General features: G+C 38.0%; 2 protein-coding genes and 1 non-coding gene across 3 annotated transcripts; all 3 read left to right on the forward strand.

The window, feature by feature from the left end:
- Positions 1–2,356: 2,356 nt before the first annotated feature.
- Positions 2,357–3,526, forward strand: si:ch211-220m17.5 (guanylin family protein). The gene is made up of 3 exons (XM_005917865.2): positions 2,357–2,517; positions 2,752–2,944; positions 3,060–3,526. Exons 1-3 carry the CDS (start codon positions 2,443–2,445, stop codon positions 3,116–3,118), a joined length of 327 nt encoding a protein of 108 aa, XP_005917927.1. The 5' UTR covers positions 2,357–2,442; the 3' UTR covers positions 3,119–3,526.
- Positions 3,527–13,019: 9,493 nt separating this feature from the next.
- LOC102296536 (guanylin) lies at positions 13,020–15,847 on the forward strand. Its single transcript, XM_005917866.3, has 3 exons — positions 13,020–13,167; positions 13,496–13,682; positions 14,992–15,847. Exons 1-3 carry the CDS (start codon positions 13,099–13,101, stop codon positions 15,054–15,056), a joined length of 321 nt encoding a protein of 106 aa, XP_005917928.1. The 5' UTR covers positions 13,020–13,098; the 3' UTR covers positions 15,057–15,847.
- A 4,147-nt stretch (positions 15,848–19,994) lies between these two features.
- Positions 19,995–20,066, forward strand: trnap-agg. The gene has a single exon. It is a non-coding gene; the product is annotated as a tRNA-Pro (tRNA).
- The last annotated feature ends 2,148 nt before the right edge of the window (positions 20,067–22,214 follow it).

Below are 22,214 nucleotides of genomic sequence, written 5' to 3' on the forward strand. Positions count from 1 at the left end.
AAATTATTTACCCACGAAAACACCATAAATTAGCATGAATGAGTATTCATTCTCCTCTGCTATTAAACGTGTGTGACTGCTCAGCAGTAAGATAAACTCACTTCAATAAAGTGCAAAGACAGCAGTTTGACTGGAGGCAATCACCAAGCTGTGAAAACAGAAGTGGATAAAACACCAGTCTGAGTGTGGCTATAAATCAAACAAGGCGAGATGTCATAAACAATAGAGCGGACTGTTGTAAAAGTCAATTCAGTAATAAAGAAACCTGAAGACCACTGAATTCACAGGAGTAAAGACAAAACGGTGACTTTCCCCTCCGGTAAGGAAGAAATAAAGTACAGTGCTCAAAACATTAAAGAAACACTCAGTAGGAAAAATATGGAAGGAAGATATGTCAGTGGCCTTGAGCTTTAATGCCATTCCTGATTTGTTGCCCCTCTAGTGCACCTGTTTCATTATCACCAAGGCGGCTGAAGCAACCCCCTTTAGCTACTTAGCCGACTAGATTCTCCACGTCAAAGTATTCAGTTCCCAGTTGTAAGCAGCATCTGCTTCACCAACAGATAATTGCCCTGTAATGTACAAAAACAGCAGGACAATTAGCAACAGCCACTGCTGTTCTCTTCTTCTCTAAGACAATTTCCAACAGCTAGAAGAAAAACAGTTTAATTCGCTAAATGGCTGTAAAGATTTTTTTTTATCCTGCAGAGGATAAGCATGTTTTGGTGATTTGGGCAATTCAATTAAAACAAATACAAGCATTTTAAAAATTACCCAGAAGAAATACTCACAGATTACCTTAAAGAAGTCCAGTAACTTTCTTTCTAAGCTCATTAGGCTAAATTGTTAATGTTACTGTTAATGTTTTACCTGCCCTTCATAGACAAAATGCATGTACACCATGGTCTTTTCCAATGCAAATTAAAGCTTACAGCTGTGACTCAAACAATTTAGAGAATAATTTTGGTCATGGAAGCAATGAAAGAGCTAGAAGACAAAAAGTTGCTTCATCTTAAGGTCCAATTATAGCACCAGTATATATATATATATAAATTTAACACAGCGCCAGAAATACAACAGGTTCATGTTACAGGTGTAATAAGGGACAGTAAAGAAATGAGCTACATAATATATTTGTTATTAGATTTCTTCAGGGAAGTGAGTGATAATTAAAAAACAAATAAAATAACATCATTTTCCTGCTCTAGCTGAAATCACCTGATAAATCGCTCAGACTCAAACTAAAGATGACCAAAATATATTTGAGATGCACTGCGCCACAGCAGGTCTGTTCACTGGGTAGATTGATCCTTCATGCTACGGGTAAAAAAATTGTTTTTAATGAACTCATTAAAATCCTGCCAGCTGTGTCTCTGGGCTGCCGCACCCACTGCCGTGTACGTGATTGCACATTTGGTGCCATTCCAAAGCAAGTCAATTAACTTTACTTGCATCTCTTTTTTGTTTTATTAATGGAGGGTCAGATGTTTCTTAGAGATCCTGATGCGCACTATAGCCTGTAGAGAAATACTTCCATAGATAAACAAGTGAGGTACAAACTTTTCTGTACCGCTTGAAGCCTTTTTCAACTTATGTTATACCAACCCTGATCGCACCACGTCAAAAAATCCTTTCAGAAAGCATGACCATGCACTTTTAACGATGATTAATTCAAGTCAGGGCAGGCTTGTCAAGGACAAATAAATAAATAAATAAAACTGAACTCTGTTCAGCTGTTTTCTGCAGCAGAAGCAGGAAAAGCAGTCAATTTTTTTGCACTAGTATTCAGTGAGTATTCTCAGCCAGGGGCTAATAAGATCTCTGTACACATCTCACATAGGAGAGAACACTATTTGCTTATAGCTGTAGTCCAGTTAAGTGGTTTTGGGTGTGTTTTTGTTGATAAGAAAATCAAAGATATGAAAGAAAAGTACTGACACTGACATAAATAAACCTTTTCTGTAATAAACAACCCGTTATGTGGGGGGATGCCTATTTAAATATAAAAACTGTTTGTCCGACATTTTTCCACATTAAACAAAGCCCATTATTTGGATCAATTTCTAACAATGGGTCTGTGAGTCACTATTGTCAGAGGAATTCAAGATAAGAATTCTTTAACCAACCCAAGATGCAGCACACATGAGCCAGAGATCCATAAATCTAATCAGAGAGACGATGAGCTCAAAGTAGGATTTATGAATTTCTCTTTACAGCCTTGTAAAACACTAACTCTAATCTCACTAATTATTAACCCGTGAGAAAAACGTTGCTCTCATTTGTGGCATATCTGGTCACATGATAATGGGGCTGCTGGGTAGAATTGTATAAAAGGAGGCTTGTAGGCACAGGGAAATCAAAAACATCAAACTGAGCACCTGCTGAGCACATCTACAATAAGACGCAAAAAGACTGCAAGACAAACTGCTGTCTACTGTCACCATGAAAGCCACATTTGCCATCACCGCTCTCGTCGTCCTGGCTCTGGGCTGGACCTCTGAGGCTGTGCAAGTTGAAGTAAGTGCCTTCCTTAGCATCATTGCATGACTGATGTGTTCATGATGAGATTGCAGGCTTGAACAATGGCAATTTTCTGCTCATTAGTAGAGAGAGTGAAGCTCAAATTTTGGGAAATTAAACTAACTTTTGTTCTGGACTTTCATGGATTACAAATCATACTGAAACTGTGTAGACTCTGAAGCTTTAGATGAAGTTGCAGTGCCTTTGTAACTGCAATTGCTTCTCTTTCAGGAGAACGGACTGTCTTTCTCAATGGAAGCTGTCAAGCGGCTTCAAGAGATGTCGGAGAGTAACGGTATGACAGGACAACAAAACCCAAGACTGAAGGCTAACACCATGTCCCTCTGCGCTGACCCCATGCTCCCACAGGAGTTTCTGCCACTCTGCAGGCAGAGAGGAGCATCTGCTTCCCTTGTCAGATTATGTAAGGCATTTATAAATTCAGTTTGCCTGAATCATAACATCTTAGGTCATAAATATTAAATATAGATGACTCAGCAGTGTACCTTATCTGCTTCCATTTCTTGTCTTCATTTTAGCTGCTGTACCCTTGGACATCTGTGAGATCTGCGCATTTGCTGCCTGCACTGGTTGCTAAACAAACAAAGCAAGCCAGAAACATCCTGCTTACTTGTGATTAATTTTTCATCCCCTGCTAAAATGTTTTAAGGAAATTCGACTTTTAACCACATGCAATGATGAACCAATGGCTTTATCTCTGCATTTTTGACTCTGGCCCATTGGATACCTGAAAAATTTAGACTAAAAATATCTCAAAAAGGAAAAGAAAAAAAGAATCTGACAAAATGGGGAATGTTTTGCAAACTGTTACTTAGCATAATATAGCATATTTACTATTTTATTTTTCTGCAGAAAATTCTTTGGCATGCATTTTGTTTTGGATTTTTCGTTTGTTACATTTCCATCTTGCCTTGCTTTATATTCATATTTAAAGAAATGTTTTCTTTTTATTATTATTGTTTGGAATAAAAAGCCTTCATTGATAGATGACGTGTACATTGTGGTCTATTCTACAAATGCAAATATGCTATTGCCATTTTTATTAACACACTAGTAGGTAAGGTAGCAAAAATATTATTTTCATGTTGTTAGTTGTAACAACATCTGACCCATATTTTAAATGGAAATCTGACTACCAAAGCTACTTTCAGCGCTTTCCTCGTCACAGGGCATCACTACAGCACAGTTTAATGCTAGATGCCCTTCCTGTGGACAGTGTTGCGACTTTTTTTCTAAAAAGCGACTAGCGACAAATCTGGCGACTTTTTCTGCTGTTATTGGAGACTCATTTATGACGACTTTTTGACGTGAAAGCGCATATCGCTCTTACTCTCAACAAGCAGCAGGTGCTGCAGTGGGCACCTCGCTCGTGCAAAGTATCAGCAACCCTCCCCCAGCTGCTATCAGGGCAGGAGATGTTCCCATCTATGCGTCACAACTGCAAATGAATCGCGCATGAGCAAAGCCGATACTCCCGTACTGACTGTAACGTAGTCAGTTCTTCTTTTACTGTTATGTTGTTTTGTGTGTCACAAGGTTTAAAACTACCTATAAACACACACACACACACACACACACACACAAAGTAACTCCACCAGAGTGCCTATTTCGGGTCACTTTTGGAAGGAGCAGGGTTGGAATTGTGACATTAAAAAAAACAATAATTGCTAAAAGAAATTTAATTTGTAGTTCTAAATAATTAAATGCATTTAGGATTTTTAGCTCACTTTATGTCTCTTCCACGATGTTATTTTTCTCTCCTACAACGTAGGTTACAAATACATTAGCATGACCAATTATGCAAATTAGGTGATGACGTCATTTAGCGACTTTTCGCTACTTTTAGGACAGCCAATAGATGTTTTCCTTACTGAGGAGTTGGCAACACTGCCTGTGGAACTGAACCATTACACTGTGTAATCACAACTGGCCAACATATATATATATTTTTTGAAAATGGCTTGTAACATTTTATAACACTTACTTACTGAGACATCCAGCATTATGTAGACACTCGATCTCCCCTTTAAAATCCCCATCTAGATCTTTAAATACTTGATCTAGGGCATGATGTAATTTATTTCAGTCAAGTGTACAGGGAAGTGGAGGAGCAATAAATGTAAACAAAACCTGTGTGCACACAAAAAAGTGATTTCATTTCATGCAATATTATAGCAGGAAATTCGTCATCACAGATGACACGGACCCAGAGCTTTTGTGTATCTGAATTTTGAGGGTTTTGTGAGTATATTTGAGTTTGGGTTTCTGTTTTGGGAATATTATTCTAGTATTTATTCTAGTTTTTAAGTTCTTGATCGTTACTTGGATTTCATTATTATTCCAAAATAATAATGATTATAATTTCCAGTTTGTACCTAATTTCATCTTTTCTGTTTTGCCATCTGTATTGAGGTTTCATGTGAGTTTTTTTGAGAAGCACGATTCATGGCTTAGCAAGCTTTGGGGAGCTGAAAATCAGAGTTTTCTGGGTCATGGAATTGGCTCTTTTGTACCTGGCTAAATGCCAAGTAAAAAGGGGCCTTTTGTGTTCAGCATAATCATGGTGACTGATGCTGTACACATAAACTGATTGGGAGCAGGTTATGGTATGAGTTTTGGTTTCAAATCATCTAGAAAAACCACATTTTCTCTGAATCTTTTATTCATGGCACATTTTAAGTTTCTCTCCTGGGGAAATATGTTTTATATGCACAAATCTTTAAGCCTCATCTTACTAAAAGACACTGAATGAACTGCAAACTGTATATCGCATTGTTAGGGAAATGTCTATTATTCAGAAAAATGTATGAATGCTTTAAAAACTTTAATCTGCTGCTTAGTATGTTTTACACTGCTGGAATTGCAGCTGCAATAACACAGAGCATACACCTAGAATACCCGTGCAATAAATTAATTTCACGTTGATCTGCTAACAAACTAAAGTGATTTCCACATTTCTTTTATTAGGCAGTTTTAATGTTCTGGAAGATCCCTCGGACACCTGCAGAGAGAGTAGGACGGTCTAAAGTTTTTCAGTAGTGTCTAAAGTCTTTGTGTTTCCCTGATCAGCATCAGCATTAATATATGATGCTGTTCCTAAAACAGGAAACTTACACTGTACTTTTTGTCCTCATGTCAAATTTGTACATACTCCAATGGTGCTGTATATTTTGAATAAGTCGCTATGGAAAATACCTGATCTTAAACCTCACATACGTGTTGAAATCTCAGTTAAAGTTATTTTATCTGAAGCATTCAAATATTTGGTGTCTGTAAACCGTGAGTGCATGGGCTGTAGTTAAATCATAAAGTTAGCTTAAAAGTGCTACAAATCAATAGTGCTAACGAAAAGCTGGAGAGGCCGATGGTGACCTCTGATTGTGTTTAAGGGCTTGTTTATATTAAATAAACCATGATACAAAGCATTACAGCCCATTAAATAGCCAACAGCTTTAATGAATGCAGCAGGAACTCATATTCATACAGATTCATACAGCATCACTTCACAAGCAGAGAAGTATAAAGACTTCTGCATTTCTACAAACTGCACACCATCATAACACCTCAACCGATACTAACACATGGCCATTTTTTTGTGTGTGCCATTCTAAAAAACCTGCTCAGGCATTAATTTCAATGCTGTTTTTCCTGGAATACCCTAAAATCAGAATCAGAATCAGAATACTTTATTGATCAAATTATGTTGGTTACAGTGCTCCAGTACAAACGGTAACAGAGACAGACACTACAAGAAGTAAGACTACAATATATACATACATATAAGTCACTTATTGATAAATATCTGAATAAGACAGAAGAGCATGTGCAAAAAGGGTGGAGCTATTGCAGTATACAGTGTTTTAGATGGATGAGTTGTACAGGGACATGGCCACAGGCAGGAATGATTTCCTGTGTCGTTCAGTGGTGCTTTTTGGTAATCTCAGTCTCTCACTGAACATGCTCCTGTGGCTAGCCAGCATGTCATGGAGTGGGTGGGAGGTGTTATCCAACATTGTCTTTATCTTGGACAGCATCCGCCTCCCCGACACCACCTTAAGAGAGACCAGCTCCATCCCCACAACATTGCTGGCCTTGCGGATCAGTTTATTGAGTCTGTTAGCATCAGCAACCCTCAATCTGCTCCCTCAGCATGCAGCGGCATAGAGGATCGCACTGGCCACAACAGACTCGTAGAAAATCCTGAGCATTGTCCGACCACTGTTGAAGGACCTCAAAAAATAGAGACGACTCTGGCCCTTCCTGTAAAGTGCTGTTGTGTTTTTAGCCCAGTTTATTGTCAATGTATACGCTGAGGTATTTATAGTCATCCACAATGTCAATATTGACGCGCTGGATTGAAACAGGGGTCAAGTGTTTCCTGGTCTTCCTGAAGTCCACGATCAGTTCCTTGGTCCTTGCCACGTTGAGCTGCAGATGATTCTGCTCACACCACGTGACAAAGGAGTCAACCACAGCCCGGTACTCTGTCTCATCATCCCTGCTGATGAATCCAACCACTGCAGAGTCATCAAGAGAATATACACCTTATTCAAAAGTCCTTGGACTGTAGGAGGGAGCAGGAGTACCCATAGAGAACAGCGAGAGGCGTGTTTTTTACTATGATTTGTTTTGTGAAGCCTCTGAAATATTTCTTACAAATAAAACTGACTTGACCTGAAAGTGGCTTTATGTAAGACATTTGTTGGTTCTGAGCTTTCAACCCTGCATTCTATTCAATACAATTCAGTTTCATTTATACAGGTCCATTCTGAGTCTAACATTTTAGTTGTGTTTATTATGTGTTTTGTGCAATTTGTTCTTGTAATTTTTATTTCTGCGTTCTGTTAATTTTTCTGTTATTTTATTCTCTACTTTGGTTGCAGTTTCTTTCATAATTTGTAATTAAGTTTAAGTTTTCCTGCACTTCTGTACTTTCCTGCAGTTTCAATGTTAGATGAGCCCATGCTGTGTTATTCCCGGTTTTATTTTGATAGTCTCTTGTCTCGTGTTCACTATATTTAATTTTACCTAATTTGTGTGTTTTTACTGATTAGTTTCGGTAGTATACCCTGGTGTTTTTCCTAATTACTTGTGTATTTATAGCCTCTGTCTCCCCTCAGTTATATGTCATGTTGTACTGCTTGTTCACATTTACTGGCCCTCGTGTGGCTTCTATTGGTTTAACTGGACTTTGATACTGGCTGCCCTTTGGATTATCGCCTCAATAAAGGTTTGTTTTTTTGTTTTAATTTGTCTCACAAGTGTATTTTTCATCCACATTGACATTTGTAAATATATTAAGCAGTTTTAATATATTCAAGATTATCCTTAATGCACAGAAAGGAAGGTTTTGTTGAGCATGTACTTGTATGTTATTTGCGTTTGCTGACAGTTCCGGTGATCACTTCAAAACTAATGCACAGGCAATTTTTCTAACATTTAATTTCCTTTCACCCAATTCTACATCAGGATGTAACACAACATCTGCTCAAGCACCATTCACCTTCATTTCAGACTCAAATATGCACCATATCAGCATTCAGTAGTGTGAATAATCTAATTTATGCAGCCAAACTACCTCGTTAAACAGACATGCTCTCAGTTCAGGACACCAGTGAACTCTTGAGCATACCAGCCCTGCCACCTGCACAATAATGAACTAGTAATGAGTTGCTACGAAGGCGGATTCTGGGTTTTGGGGCTTTATAGGTGAAAAAATTATTGTATTTTTCTCCGTTCACTAATCTTTGCTCTCTTTTGTAAATGCACAACAAAAATTTGTTTTTTTAAAAAATAGCTATATATAAGCTATTTTTAAAAAGACAAGAGGCACTTCTTTAGTAGCATTATTTACTTTAATTTACTTATTTACAACAGTACTCAGTGAACTCTGTGATAACAGCCAGTGACGGGGGAGGGTCACAGTTCTTGATATTTGCTTGTGTGTGTGTGTGTGTGCGCACTTGCAGATCCTTTGGTCTGTTCCCTATTCACACACGGGTGTGATTGAGGCTCTAACTCTGGGGGTAAAGCTGTTTACTTAATAAGATCACACACTAATTGTTGGTGTAAACAGTGAGTAGCAAGGGTGTGTGGTGTCTTTGATAAATGCTGCTAGTCTTCTTACTCTGTTAACTAACACAGATGATGATCAGGTTTGGAAGCTCTGTTCTGACAATTTACAGCCTTTACTGCACTGTGCACCCACGCATTTGGTTTGGTTATAACGTTTCATATGGCGATTCTGTATTTAGCATTAGTTTCCTTGGGAGCCAGGCCTATTTTAATTTATGGATAAAGGCTATGGTTTGATCTGAAGTGTTGGAGGGCTGCATCAGTAGGTTTGACACACAAGCCACTTTTAATTATGGAATAAGCCCACAAGTATTACCGGATTCATGAATCTGTTTGATTCTGTCATTCCTAGATTCATGACAATAGGTGAGACTGCAGTGTTTGCCATTGGACAGTATGTTATAATCTTATGTGTGTCGATCCTTTTATGTGACTGCACGCAGTTAAGATCTGTGCCTTGTTAAAAGTGAGGTTACTACTTCAGAGGAAAAAAACATAATAAATCTCCTCTTAGACAAGCACTCCCATCCATTAATCAGATGACATTTGAACTTCTCAACGTAATGTCTGACTAACTCGGTCAGTTTCCTTCATAAGTCATGATTGCAATATTACTCACATCTATGAATATTTACATAAAAATTTCAGCACATTAAATGAGAAGTTGTATTAAAGCACTGATGCATGGGACACGATTACAACTTTGTTTGTCTCTCATGAAAGCTGGAAAGCTCACTTAAAACGAGTGCATTGGATTTGTTTCAGATTTGCAATTAATACATTAGCTCCCATCCCTCTCACTGAGCCTGTTTGCAGGGGTGAGAGCAGCTTCAGAGCATGATGTTTAAAAATTGTGGATACATATAACTAGGTTCAGTGTTTGTTTTCTTTTTGACTTCCATAAAGAAAACTGGGAACTGTGTAAAACCACGCTAAAATCTAATAATCATCTTAAAATAAAGGAGTCAATCTGTGGTTAGTTGGTAGGAAATGCACATAAAATGAAATCAGCCTACTTGCTAACAATCCTGAAAAACTGTTAGCAAGTCAAACAGCTGCCGATTAAAAGACAGGGAAAGAGTTCAATAATAAGCTAAAACTAGTCATGGGATTTATCATCAAAAGCATTTTTGCTTTGATATTTGACCGTTTTTACCTATTGCTATATGTGCTCCAGCCAGAAAGCAGTTATATAATACTTATTGAGTGTAAAAAATCAATGAAAAGTTACCACATTCTTTATTGATTTTCCCAACAATGCTTGGCTGGTTACTTAATAGTTCTAGCCAAGTCTGTGCATGTGGGTGTAGTTTAACCTTCAAGTGTCCGATTGCTTTTGTGACATTTTTAAGTTTCCTACTATGAATTTGGAGAATGCAAAGTTTCATACTTCATGAACCATCCATCCATCCATCCTCATCCGCTTTATCCGAGGCCGGGTCGCGGGGGCAGCAGCCTAAGCAAAGAGGCCCAGACCTCCCTCTCCCCAGCCACCTCCTCCAGCTTATCCGGGGGAACACCAAGGCGTTCCCAGGCCAGCCGAGAGATATAATCTCTCCAGCGTGTCCTGGGTCTGCCCCGGACAATTCATGAACCATGGAATTCAAATGCACAGTTTTCTTATGACCCCAGAAATGTATTTTTATTTGTTTTGACATTATTTTAAAATGCTGCACAGTTTTGCAATGAAACATGGATTATAGAACAGGATTCAGAGAATTCCTGAAGTGTATGCAGTTGCAGACGGGCCATGGTTACAAGATGTGCTTTCATATATATTTTAACAATGTTTGTTGCAGCTTGTTGCATTAAAAACTGCTGTTCCTAGGACTGCACTCTTCTGGACAGAAATCTCGAATGTTGTTCCTAGCAACTGCCAGAGCCACTTGCCTAGCTTGGGGGTCACTGCACCGACTGCTCCGATTACCACTGGGACCACTGTTGCCTTCACCCTCCAAATCTTCTCGACTTCTTCAGCCCTTGGTATTCCTGCAGCTTCTTGGGTTCCTATCGCTCAGTATCACTACAGACATCTTCCTCTGCTTTTCTAGTTGGTTAGCCATCACCAGTTTGTCTATCTGTATTTGGAAGTCTCACAGGATCTTAGCTCAGCATTCTTGACCACCTTAGGTGGCATGTCCCATTTTGATCTCTGAACTTTCAGGACATACTTGGCACAGATGTCTCTGTGTACTACGCTGGCCACTTGGTTATGACGTTCCATGTATGCCCTGCCTGTTAGCATCTTGCACCCTGCTGTTATGTGCTGGATTGTCTCAGGGGCATCTTTACACAGCCTTCACCTGGGGTCTTGCTTGGTGTGATAGACCCCAGCCTCTATAGATCTTGTGCTCAGAGCTTGTTCCTGTGCTGCCATGATTAGTGCCTGTGTGCTGTCTTTCAGTCCAGTGTTGTCCAGCCACTGATAGGATTTCTGGACGTCAGCCATTCCTCTATCTGCTGGTGCTACATAGCGTGACTGTCATTCCATGATGATTCCTCCTCTTGTGCCTCTTCTTTCTCAGGTTTCTGCTGCAATGCTGGGTGTCTGTTGTCTCGTCCCGGACAGTTCTTGGAGGATAAAGAAACTGATACTGCTGACAGGCCCCCTGGCTCTTAAAAACAAATTACAATTTTTGAGTTCATATAAAGAAATTTTGGTAAAATGGATGAGCCTGCCGCATCAATTTCTCACTTTGATTTTCAGTGTCTTTGAATTCATCCTTATGTAGCTTGATGTGGCATCCTTTTGTTCCCTTTTGTTTTGTTTGTTGTTTTATTTTTTTCCTCAAAAGCATTAAAAAGGGCAACATTCGACTGATCAGGTAATTCTTAAAGCGAAAAAACCACCTATAGTTCTGTAAACTTCATGAAGACTTTTCATCTCTCATCCAAGATGCTTTGTCAGAACTGTAAAGCCTGTTTTGTCTTCAAATCCTAATTTTACATTAATTTAGCTGTAAGTTAAATATTGCCCTAAAAGCCCCTTTACAACAAATTTATTGATGGCTTCTCTTTTAATCCCTAATCATACATTAAATAAAACTTAAATGAAAACATCTGCTTTTCTACACATTTTGAGCCATCCTGAATTTTCTTTTTTGCTGCTAAATATCAAATTATCTAACAAATATTAACACTGAATCAAATGTGCATTGACTTCTTTTGATTGTCCTTAATTTCTATTTTATTTTTAATGTATTTTTTTGTAATGCTAAAAATAGTATTTAATTTATTTTGTGAACTTTGTATTTTTTCCCTTATACTTAGAAGCATATTTGCTCATTAGGAGTTTTAATTGGCTTCTAGAGTATCAAAGTCAAACCAAGACAGATTTTGCTGAATAGAGAATTTCAGCTTCTTTTAATAAGCTGTTTCAAGGACTTTAACTTTGATGCACTGCTTTTATTAATTTCTCTCTAATGCATGCTCAATCGTCCAGGTAAGGAAATCCCAAAAAGCTGATTCTGTTCATCTGGAGGTAGCATTTTCACTGGGGGAAACATTTCGTCACTCATCCAAGTGACTTCTTCAATCTCAGCTGACTGCAGGCTCCCCCAACCTTTTAAACAGTACATTTGCACAATGACTACAAACTAGCACCACTGGCCAACAGTGGGCTGTGAGGTCATTTTCTTAATCATTGATCAATGAACATGAATAACATTCGATTTTTTGGGTTCTCACTCATAGGTCGTCCCCAGTCACATACAGTTCAATCTTAAGCCTTCAAACTGTGATCTTTCTCAAGGTAATAAAAAGTGGAAAAGGTTTAAGCTTTTAACTCAGCAAAAGTAAAACATATAAAGCTAGATATAGGTTTGATTTTATGAAATAAAGTTTACACAGACAGTTATAATTCATTGTTGATGGCAGCTCTCAGAATTGTCTCTCAGACTCTCACAGATTTGACTGCCAGACTTCAAAACAGTGCCGTTTCAGATCAAATATGCTTATCTGTTTTCCAGTGATTCCCATCTGTTGCCAGTTTGTAAAATGTCGTAATTTACACATGTGTACATACATAGCTGCTTCTTTATCAGACAGCACTGACGAGGGATGAGATTTATTAGCTGGTACTGAGATATCAGATGCGTGGTGTGAAAAGTCACAAAACATAAAATATTGTGCCGACGGAGGTAATAACACAGGTAGTTGTTATAAACAGATTACATGACGGTGTTTATAAAGGAAAAAGCGGATCCAACATGCTTGAACTCACAACTGGTTGTCGAATGCCTTCATTTTATCACTTTATAATGGCAAAAAAGTGTAGTTCAGACTCTCCCACCTGCTACTGTCCCCCGCCCATTGTTTGTATTGTGTTTACAAGTCTCCTCCCTAATTTTTGAAAATATCTATAAAAGTCTTTCCATTTCACTGTTTCTTGGTCGGCTCACCTTTTCCAGCTCTAGTGTCTCAACATCATCAACCACAGAAGAAAATCATAAATCGAAAGGCATCTTCACATCATCTTGAAAAATGAGAGTCCTCTTTGCTCTTTTTTTGGTGGGATGTGTGTGCGGTGTACCTCAAGGACTATGGGTCAGAGTAAGTATCATTTGTTTTTGGAAGTATTATAGATCCAAGGCTCATTTTTAAAGTCTCTTTGGTGTTTTTTGTATATTTCGATGCATTTCTGGCACAGTAGCTTATGGTTGATATATTCAGGCTATCTTCTTACATAAAACATTAACTTCAAGGAAATCACTCAACCCACTTATGTTCAGTGTGTCCTTCAAAAGTACACATGACATGACTGTCCTGTCCTTTCCTCTGATTAATCTCTGCGAATACAATGAAAATTTCGGCTTTTTGACACGACATTAACAAAACTTTTACTGGCCCAGATGGAAACTTCTTGTCCCTCTCCCCACAGGTTGGAGACAAAAGCTTCCCACTGGAGGCTGTGAAGCAGCTCAAGAAAATCATGGAATTAGATGAAAATCTTGGTTCTCACTCTGACGCACACACTTTCAAGACTGTGTGTGCCAACCCTCTCGTGCCGCAGGTGTTTCGACCAGTGTGCCAAAAGGATGAAGAAGTAGCCGTTTTCTCAAGTCTAAGTAAGAAGAGCCCAAAGGGAGATCAGATTATTTTGGTCACAAACACATTACGGTATTACAGTGTGTTCCTGTCACATCGTTATTTCTCCACAGCTTACTGCAAAGGGTATTGCATGCATAAGAAATTATGCAAGTAGCTCATTGGGCACACTCTGAGCAACCAGTGTTAATGACTTAAAGCAAGATCCCAAACCAAAAACAAACAGTGTGTTATGTGTTATTATGCAACAGCAGTCTTGTGTAATATATTATCTTCTTGCAATCATTTTTTAAGGACAAAAGCAATAACAGTGTTTTAGTCTGTAAATCAGTTTGTTTACCAACTCTCTATTCAATCTATAATAGCTGGTCCCAAGCTCAATTAAGCATAATAAGTTTCAGTCCAAAAATGGACAAATTCCAGTTGTCATAGATGCCATATGTTGCCATTAATTTTACAGAATGTGTAAGAAAAATTTCCTGAAACAGACAAGATGCTTCCTTCAAACCTTTTTGCAAATGTAACATTTGTTTGCTATTAGACTCAGAGGGTTAATACACCTTTACTACTATTATTGTGGGAATGGTAGATGGTATTTGTTGCATGCATTGTTACATGAGAATGTCACTGGCATTTTAACTAGAGAAGCCAATTAGTTTCCCACACACTCGAAGCAGTGGCAAATTCACTATCTAATATATCAAAATATGTCTCGGAGCACCTCTAAAGCTCATATGTCAATCTGCATGTGAAATGTTGCGTGACAGTTTGTTGGTTAGTTGTTTCCCCCTGTTTTTAGGCTTTGTTGTATGCTGGTTTTGCAGGATGTTTTATGTGTTCCCACACATTAGCCTTCCCCTTGTATATGAATGACTTGCTCAACCACCTGAACTAAAGTTGCTGAGCCAGTCTCAGTATCCCTTTGCCAAATTTAAACAGAAAACAATTACGCACAGGCTCTTCCATCTAATCTTTAGTTTTATTACTCAGACAAACACTCTGTAGGACTCAAGATTAAAGACACAGACAACAAGCATAAAGTTTAGTTGAGTTGCTCAAATGGATTCATAGAATCCAATGTTTACACATTGTAATAGACACATCCAGCAAGTGCTGCACCACAAAATGCCTGGAAGGATAACACCAGGCTTTGCAGAAAAGTCATCAGAAAAGACACTTGTTGCTGTAATAACATCCAATTATCACTATTAGGAGTAATTTTTCAAAATGGAAAGCAGACCATTGGGTAAAATAAGGAATGTTTTTTCTAATTGGGATTATTAAAATAATCGCTGAAGTTGTTGTTATGTTTTTTCTTGCACTGTCTAGTGGTTATAAATATGAATGAGTGTGAGATATGTGCCAACCCCGCCTGCGCTGGATGTGGATATTGAGGCTGCCGTCAGCTAGACACACACCTCCCCTGAGAGTCTCTAAGGTGTCATCATCCATTGTTCTTCTACATCTGGGAGTCATGGAGTCTCAGCAAGAAGTTTTCAAGTATTCAGAACTGTTAACTGTTAATTAATGTAAGGGGAAGAGGGGTTGTGTTATATATAAATTCATTGCAAAGCAAAACTGTTGATAAAAATGATATTTAACGGAAATCTGGTGGAATGTGTAACTGCAGAACTTAAGCTGGAGAAGTAAAACAATGCTAAGCTGTATATACAGATCCCCTGGAGCTTGTGTGCAAGTTTTTATAGACAAAATTATAGGTTTATATGACATTATATGCAATAATAAGATGCTCTTTTTCTCTGGAGATTCGATGATGATTTACTCAATCATTAAGGACACACACAAGCTGAAGAATTTAATAACATAATGTTTTGCATAAGTTTGTTTCCTACAATTTCACATCCAACTAGGATAGAAGTAAACGATGCTGTCATAGATAATATATTCTCATATGATGCAGTTGAGAAAATTCTCAGGGGTATAACCATGAATGATATAAATGATCATCTGCCATTTTTTTAGATGTAGAAAATAGAAATATCATTGAGAAAGACGTCAGAACTAGCAGGATAACAAGATGTATTAAACATAGTTAAAGCTGATATGATTAAACAAGCCTGGAGCAGCTTGTTCAGAAGATGCAAATGAGGTATAGAAAACTTGGGGGAAATAATAACTGACTCATACAATAAAAACTGCAGAAAGAAAAATTAATCGTCTAAAGAATTCTTTAAAATTAGAACAAAAGAGTCTAAAAATGAATATGAAAAGTATAAAAATAAATTAACATGGATATTAAGATCATCATAAGCAAAAGAACACATAATAGTTTACTACAAATACAGGTAAGGCATACAGAACACCTGGAGAGTTTGAAATATTCTGATATTCTGATTTCATTGCAAATACTGGAACGCGGCAATCAAAGAGTTCTTTGTAAATCTAGGAACAAAACTAGCTGTGGCAATTAAAACACCCAACAATAATCAAAGAGAAACAGGTTAGCTGGATATAGAGAGCCATAATCTATATTTCAGAGGAACGGACGAAACAAAAATAATACTGTAACAGCAGGACAGTGTGCACTGAACTCCGCACCACACATGGCACAGGGGCTCCGTTACACCAAAGACACTCACACTGTAACACTAGGCAGGAACCCAAGTGACCTTACAAAGAATAAAAATAAATTAATATGTCTGGACTTAAGCATTTGACACCACTGACAAATTATTGGAAAGGTTAGAAATATAAATGAGTAAGACAGACTGCACACTCATAGTTCCATATTTGACCCATTGGGCAGAAGTATTGGGAAATGCATATAGAATGATCACCAACTTAATATTTTTATTACGAGATAAAGAACTAAAAATAGTATTGACAGCAAATTATTATCATTTCACTACCCCACTGTTCATTTGGATGAATACATTAAAATTTGTGTTTTTTATTATTAAGAGATTTTACAGTTATTTCGATTATGTAAAAAGTAAAAAACAATTACCTCCAGGCATCCAAGATTTGTTCCGGTTGAGAAGAACCAATTATTTTTATGTTAATGTAATTATGACATACTGTTTTTTGATGGGGGCTTTTGGTCACATTGTCCATTTTTGGTTGGCTAAATATTATATTATATATGAGGGGTAAGTGCAATATTGAAGCTTTTGCTTCTGTGTACACTATATTGTATAAGTATTCTCTCGGCATTCATTCCAAAGGTGTTCTCTCTGGTTGAGGACAGGACTCTGCACAGGCCAGTCAAGTTCTTCCACGCCTAACTTGCTCATCCATGTCCATACGGAGCTTGTTTGTGTTTTTTTTGTTTTGTTTTGTAGTAATGTCAGAAGTGGGGCTGTCCCCAAATTGTTCTTACAGAGTCCGAAATGTTTTTGTATGCTTTGGTATGCTACGTAGAGTTCCTTACTCCTAAAAAACAAGTCTTCACTGTTGTAGAGTCCAGTGGTAGCGTTCTTGAGCTAATCTAAAGGCTGCGTGAAGTTTGGAGGTCAGTATTGATTGACTCTGCAGAAAGCTTGTGGCCTTTACACACTATGCAATTCACCATCTGCTGACCCCACTTTGTGATTTTACATGACACATACTACATCATGGCTGAGTTGTAGTCTTTCCCAGTTGCTTCCATTTTTTTGTAATGCCACTAACAGTTTACTGTGGAATGCTTAGTAGCAAGGAAATTTCACAAGGTGACATCCTGTCATGGTACCACGTTGGATTTCATGGAGCTCTGAGAGTGACCCATTCTTTCACAAATGTTCATAGAAGCAGTCTGCATGCTTAGGTTCTTGATTTTATACACCTGTGGCTATGAAAGTGATTGGGACTTTAATAATTTAGGATGGGTGAGTAAAAACTTTTGGTAATATAGTGTATTTCTTTCTTTTTTCCTTTTTTTTTGTTTTGCTATGACAGACAGAAACAAAATGGACAAACATTTCTATGTACAAGCATCCACGGACACATCAAACCACAACTTCACTTAATCCCAGCTGGTCTTAGTGGTCAAAGTACTTGATTTTGGATTAAAGTGACAAAAATCGGATTTACCATTTTTTATGCTTTGGTAGATACAATCCTTTGTTACTAAGGCCACAAATCTGTTAAACTTTTAAAACTCCTTAAGGCAATTTTATAATAATCAAATCCTTTGGCTTGATGAAAGAATGTTTTTAACTGAATATATATATTTACTGACACAAACCTGCATGCACACAAAAGAAGAATGATGCTTCAAAGCCACTGATCTGGGATAAAAGTAAAGGGTATTAAGCAAGTATAATGTGTCTAAAGTCTAAAGTGAGTGAGCTGAAGGGGTCATATTCAAAAATGTTTTATTTGTTAGACAAATCATTTGGCTTCAACTAAACTCGTCCACTTAACCAAACTGGTAACACCCTTTTAATGTAATTCTCCAAATACACAATCTGTTTGCTTTTGTTTGTTGCCCGCGACTGATTTTGCCAGGATCTACCATGTGTCTGATATGACACGATGAAAATGTATCCAACAGACTAGCCAGTAGTGCAGCTAATTTATGTAACAGCAGCAGGGAATGTGCATCACTGCACTTCAGACATCAATATGCACGACCTGATTCGTGAAATGCTCTCCGGCCCCTGTGTTTTGCAGCCATCACAGCTGTCACACACACACTCTCATCAGTCATTAGAGAAACACCCATTTTTAATCATTTAAAGCTGCTCTGTTGTCTGGACAGGTTTTTAGTTGAATCCACTGATCTTTAAAACCTCCAATAATTAGTTTAATGGATCACTTTAATGGGCTGCTTTGATGACGGTGACCAGCCTTAACAGTTACTGCATGTCTGTGTGGTTGCACTGATGTTTCAGTGGAAATAAAGTTGAAACCTACAATATTACATGCCATTTACAAATGAACGGTGACAAATATTGCAGTCCATAATGTATTTCAAGTCTGTTATTGTAGTATCACATTGCAGTATGTGCTGGGTTGAGTAGATACAAACAGACTGATACATACATATGTCAAACTTCTGGTAAGTCCTTATCCTCTATTATTCCTTCCAATTTTTGCAATGTGCAGGTGTACCACTACCAATGGCAGCAAAACGGTTATTGTGGCCAGATGGTTCAATCTTTTTATGTATTAACACATTCAGATAACTTGCACTTACGGACAATTGAATTCACTGAGTTCCTTAGATTTTCCCAGTGTTCTGAATATTGATGAAACCAGTGAGTCATGTCAAACAAATCGTTTTTATGCTGGCAAAGGAAAACTACCAGTTGAGATCAATAACTAGTGACTGGGCTCGCTGCACAGGTGACATCCTGTCACGGCACCGCGTTGGAATTCAGGCCTTGGCCATGTCAGGTTGAAAGATATTGTAGAGCCATGAGCACCACTTATCAAAAGATTTAAGTGAAAAGTATATACATTTGAGCCTATATGTATCCTTTTGGCTGTGTGTATTTGGAAACAATGCAAAATAAATTCAAATCCAATTATTGTTTTTAAAAGTAAAATAATATGTATGCAGCACAATCTTTCAGCACGCTCAGAAAAGAGCAATTCAAAGAAATCATTAAAATTACCATGACATTCATGTTCATGATGAGGATATATAAACTTGCTGCAGATGCAGAATTGATATGAAATCTGGGAAAATTATATGAAATTATAATTAGAGGAAGTTAAGAGCATATCCTGGCTAATAACAAGAAAATGAAAGATCATCACAAAAATCGTTAATTTAAATATGTATTATTTTAAAAGAGAAACAATGACAGACCCTCACTTGTTAAGGAAGTCTCACCTGTTCAACGGGATCTAAGCGAAAAAGGAAATAAAAAGGAGCGAATGCTCTTGTCTCGTTCGGCTCTTCTGCTCCTTCTTCTTTTTGACGACATTTGGCGCCCTCTCGCGGTGTTTCACTAACATTACAACGAGCGGTTTGTGATCAAATAACTGACTTAAACAATAAACCAACGCGAATCCGACGAATAAGTGTCATTGAACGTTAAAACACGAATTATTCATAAGGCTAAAGAGAAAGCTGGTGTTCATCTCACCCTATAGCTCCGTATTTATGTATTTAAGGAGAAAAACAAATCATTTAACTTTGAAAACAGCCGCCAGTGAACGAAACCTTGGAAGTGTCGTAGAAACGGGCTGATTTTTCACATAGAAATATATTCTGTATCAGGCAGGATTGCGTTATTTTTTTTTTAAAAAAAAGACGCGTTTCTGTTCGGTTGTTTTACACATCCGCAAGAATTCGGTGTACGTCAGCTGTACTCTGGCAACGTTGACCAGCTGTTAAACCCTCGTGTTTCATTTGGTGTCCGTTTGCATTGATATCACGTGGCTCGTTGGTCTAGGGGTATGATTCTCGCTTAGGGTGCGAGAGGTCCCGGGTTCAAATCCCGGACGAGCCCTCGTCTTTTTGTGTTCGTCTTCCATAGGCTTTAATGTCTAAGTACCTCAGGTTTTTCTAAGCGCGTTTTGTCACACTTCCACTATAGATTAAAGTAGCCCTCTGCTCTTCTAAAAAAAAAATGCTACACAAGTTTGCTCAAAAGATAACCCTCTAATATTGCCTACTGTCAGGAGAGGGAAGCCCATGGGTGGGCTGGTTGGGTTGATAGGGTGCAGCAGAGCAGGGGAAATATTCATTTATAAATAAGTTGCTCTGCACATGCTGTTTGTGGATTTAGACAACTAAATTCAACAATATGTAAACAGGTGTTTCGCACATTTGGATTAATTAGGACATAAGAAGTAAGCAAAATTACCTGCCACATGAAAAATGTTACTCCTTTTGTGCTCACTCCTCTACAACAGCACTAGATAGATGTTGAATTACCAGTTATGCCACTTTGACATCTATAAATGCATGACAGGGAAGAGAAGGAAAACTGAGATGTGTTGAGGCTGTATGTGAACTATATCTCCATATTGTCTGCTGGAAGTAACACCAGGCTAAAGCAAATGAAGAATTAACTTTTTCAGCAGTGTTAACCTGCCTATTAAAGGTGATTACTCATTTACTAAGGTTACCAGAGCCCTAACATTTATCAAATGAAAAAGCTAAAACTTTGATTTTACCTTTAATGAGTCATGTATAACCCAGCTATTCATTGGTTTGTGCAGTTTGTGTGCACTTATCTGTCTACATTTTAAAAACAAGGTAAAAGTAGACAAGCCTATAAAAAGGTTTAGTCAAAAACATCCCTAATGTCTAAAGCTGATGACTTGTTAGTACCAGGATAGCATCACACAGTTGTTCCACAATACAAAGGTGCTCTATTAGATTGAGATCTGGTGACCGTGGAGGGCATTTGAGTGCAAGGAACTCACTGTCATAGTCAAGAAACCAGTTTGAGATGGTTTGAGCTTTGTGAAATGGTGTTTCATTCTGCGGAGAAGACATGGTCCCACAGATCAGCAGTACACTGTACAGTACACAACAATACTCTGTGGTCCCCAAAGAGTGCCAAAAATATCTCCTACACCATAAAACCTCCACCAACAGTTTAAACCGTTGATACAAGGCTGGAGGAATTCATGTTTTCATGTTACTTATGCCAAACTTTGACACTATAATCCAAATGTTTCAGCACATATTGAGACTCTTCAGAGAATGCAACATTTTTGCCAAATATATGTTGTCCAAGTCTAGTGAGCCTGTGCCTCAGTTTTCTGTTCTTAACTTACAATTGTGGCCTTGTGCTTCTGTGGCCCATCTCCTTCAAGGTTTTACATGTTGTGCACACAGACATGTTACAAACATGACATTGTTATGTTTAGAAGTCAACCATGGCTGCTGCAGAAGCCTCAAGGCAGATAAAGAAAGCCCAAAGGCTGATAAAAACAGTCCATGCTTTTTTGCATGCCAATTATTAAGAAACACAATTAATTACATCCAAATATTGAGGAATGTACTTCATATTTTATGCATAATTATACCATTTTTCTTTCTAAAGAATAGCCTGGTTGTTTGAGGCTTAAACTTGAAAATTTGTGTTTCAGTTAATAACGCTTCTCCTATCCATCTGTTCATTTTCCTTTCACTGTTTTATGACAGTTTATCAGTGAATTGTTTAACTGAGGACCAGAGATGGGCAGTAACGCGTTATCCGATTACTTTTTTTCAAGTAACGAGTAAAGTAAGGTATTATTATTGCAAAAACGGTAATTCGATTACTGTTACTTTCGCGTAGGAACGCTGCATTACTGCGTTACTAAAGCCGTGATGTTTTTGTGAGAATGTCTCATGACAGTGACGTAAGCGAGTGCGACATTCGCGACACCAGCTGTGTGCAGATCAACAATGGATAATATATCGAGTGCGGGAGAGTATGAGCATGCAGCGTTTAAAGCGTGGAAGTACTGACCTTACTTTGAGTTTGAGTCCATAAAAAGGGACAAAAACATTAGCATCCGTTGTGCGTGGGAAGAAAACGTCTTTTACAGCGAAAAAAACCCTAAATTTCCAAGCAAGCACTGGGAGTGTGCTACGACGTAATGGGAAATTCACAGAGAAACTCGCGGATTCTTCCACTGACCGCTGCGGCACACCTGCA

Source organism: Haplochromis burtoni, unplaced genomic scaffold (genome assembly GCF_018398535.1).
Source record: "Haplochromis burtoni strain Fernald_Lab_line unplaced genomic scaffold, NCSU_Asbu1 Contig_26, whole genome shotgun sequence".
Lineage (NCBI taxonomy): Eukaryota > Metazoa > Chordata > Actinopteri > Cichliformes > Cichlidae > Haplochromis > Haplochromis burtoni.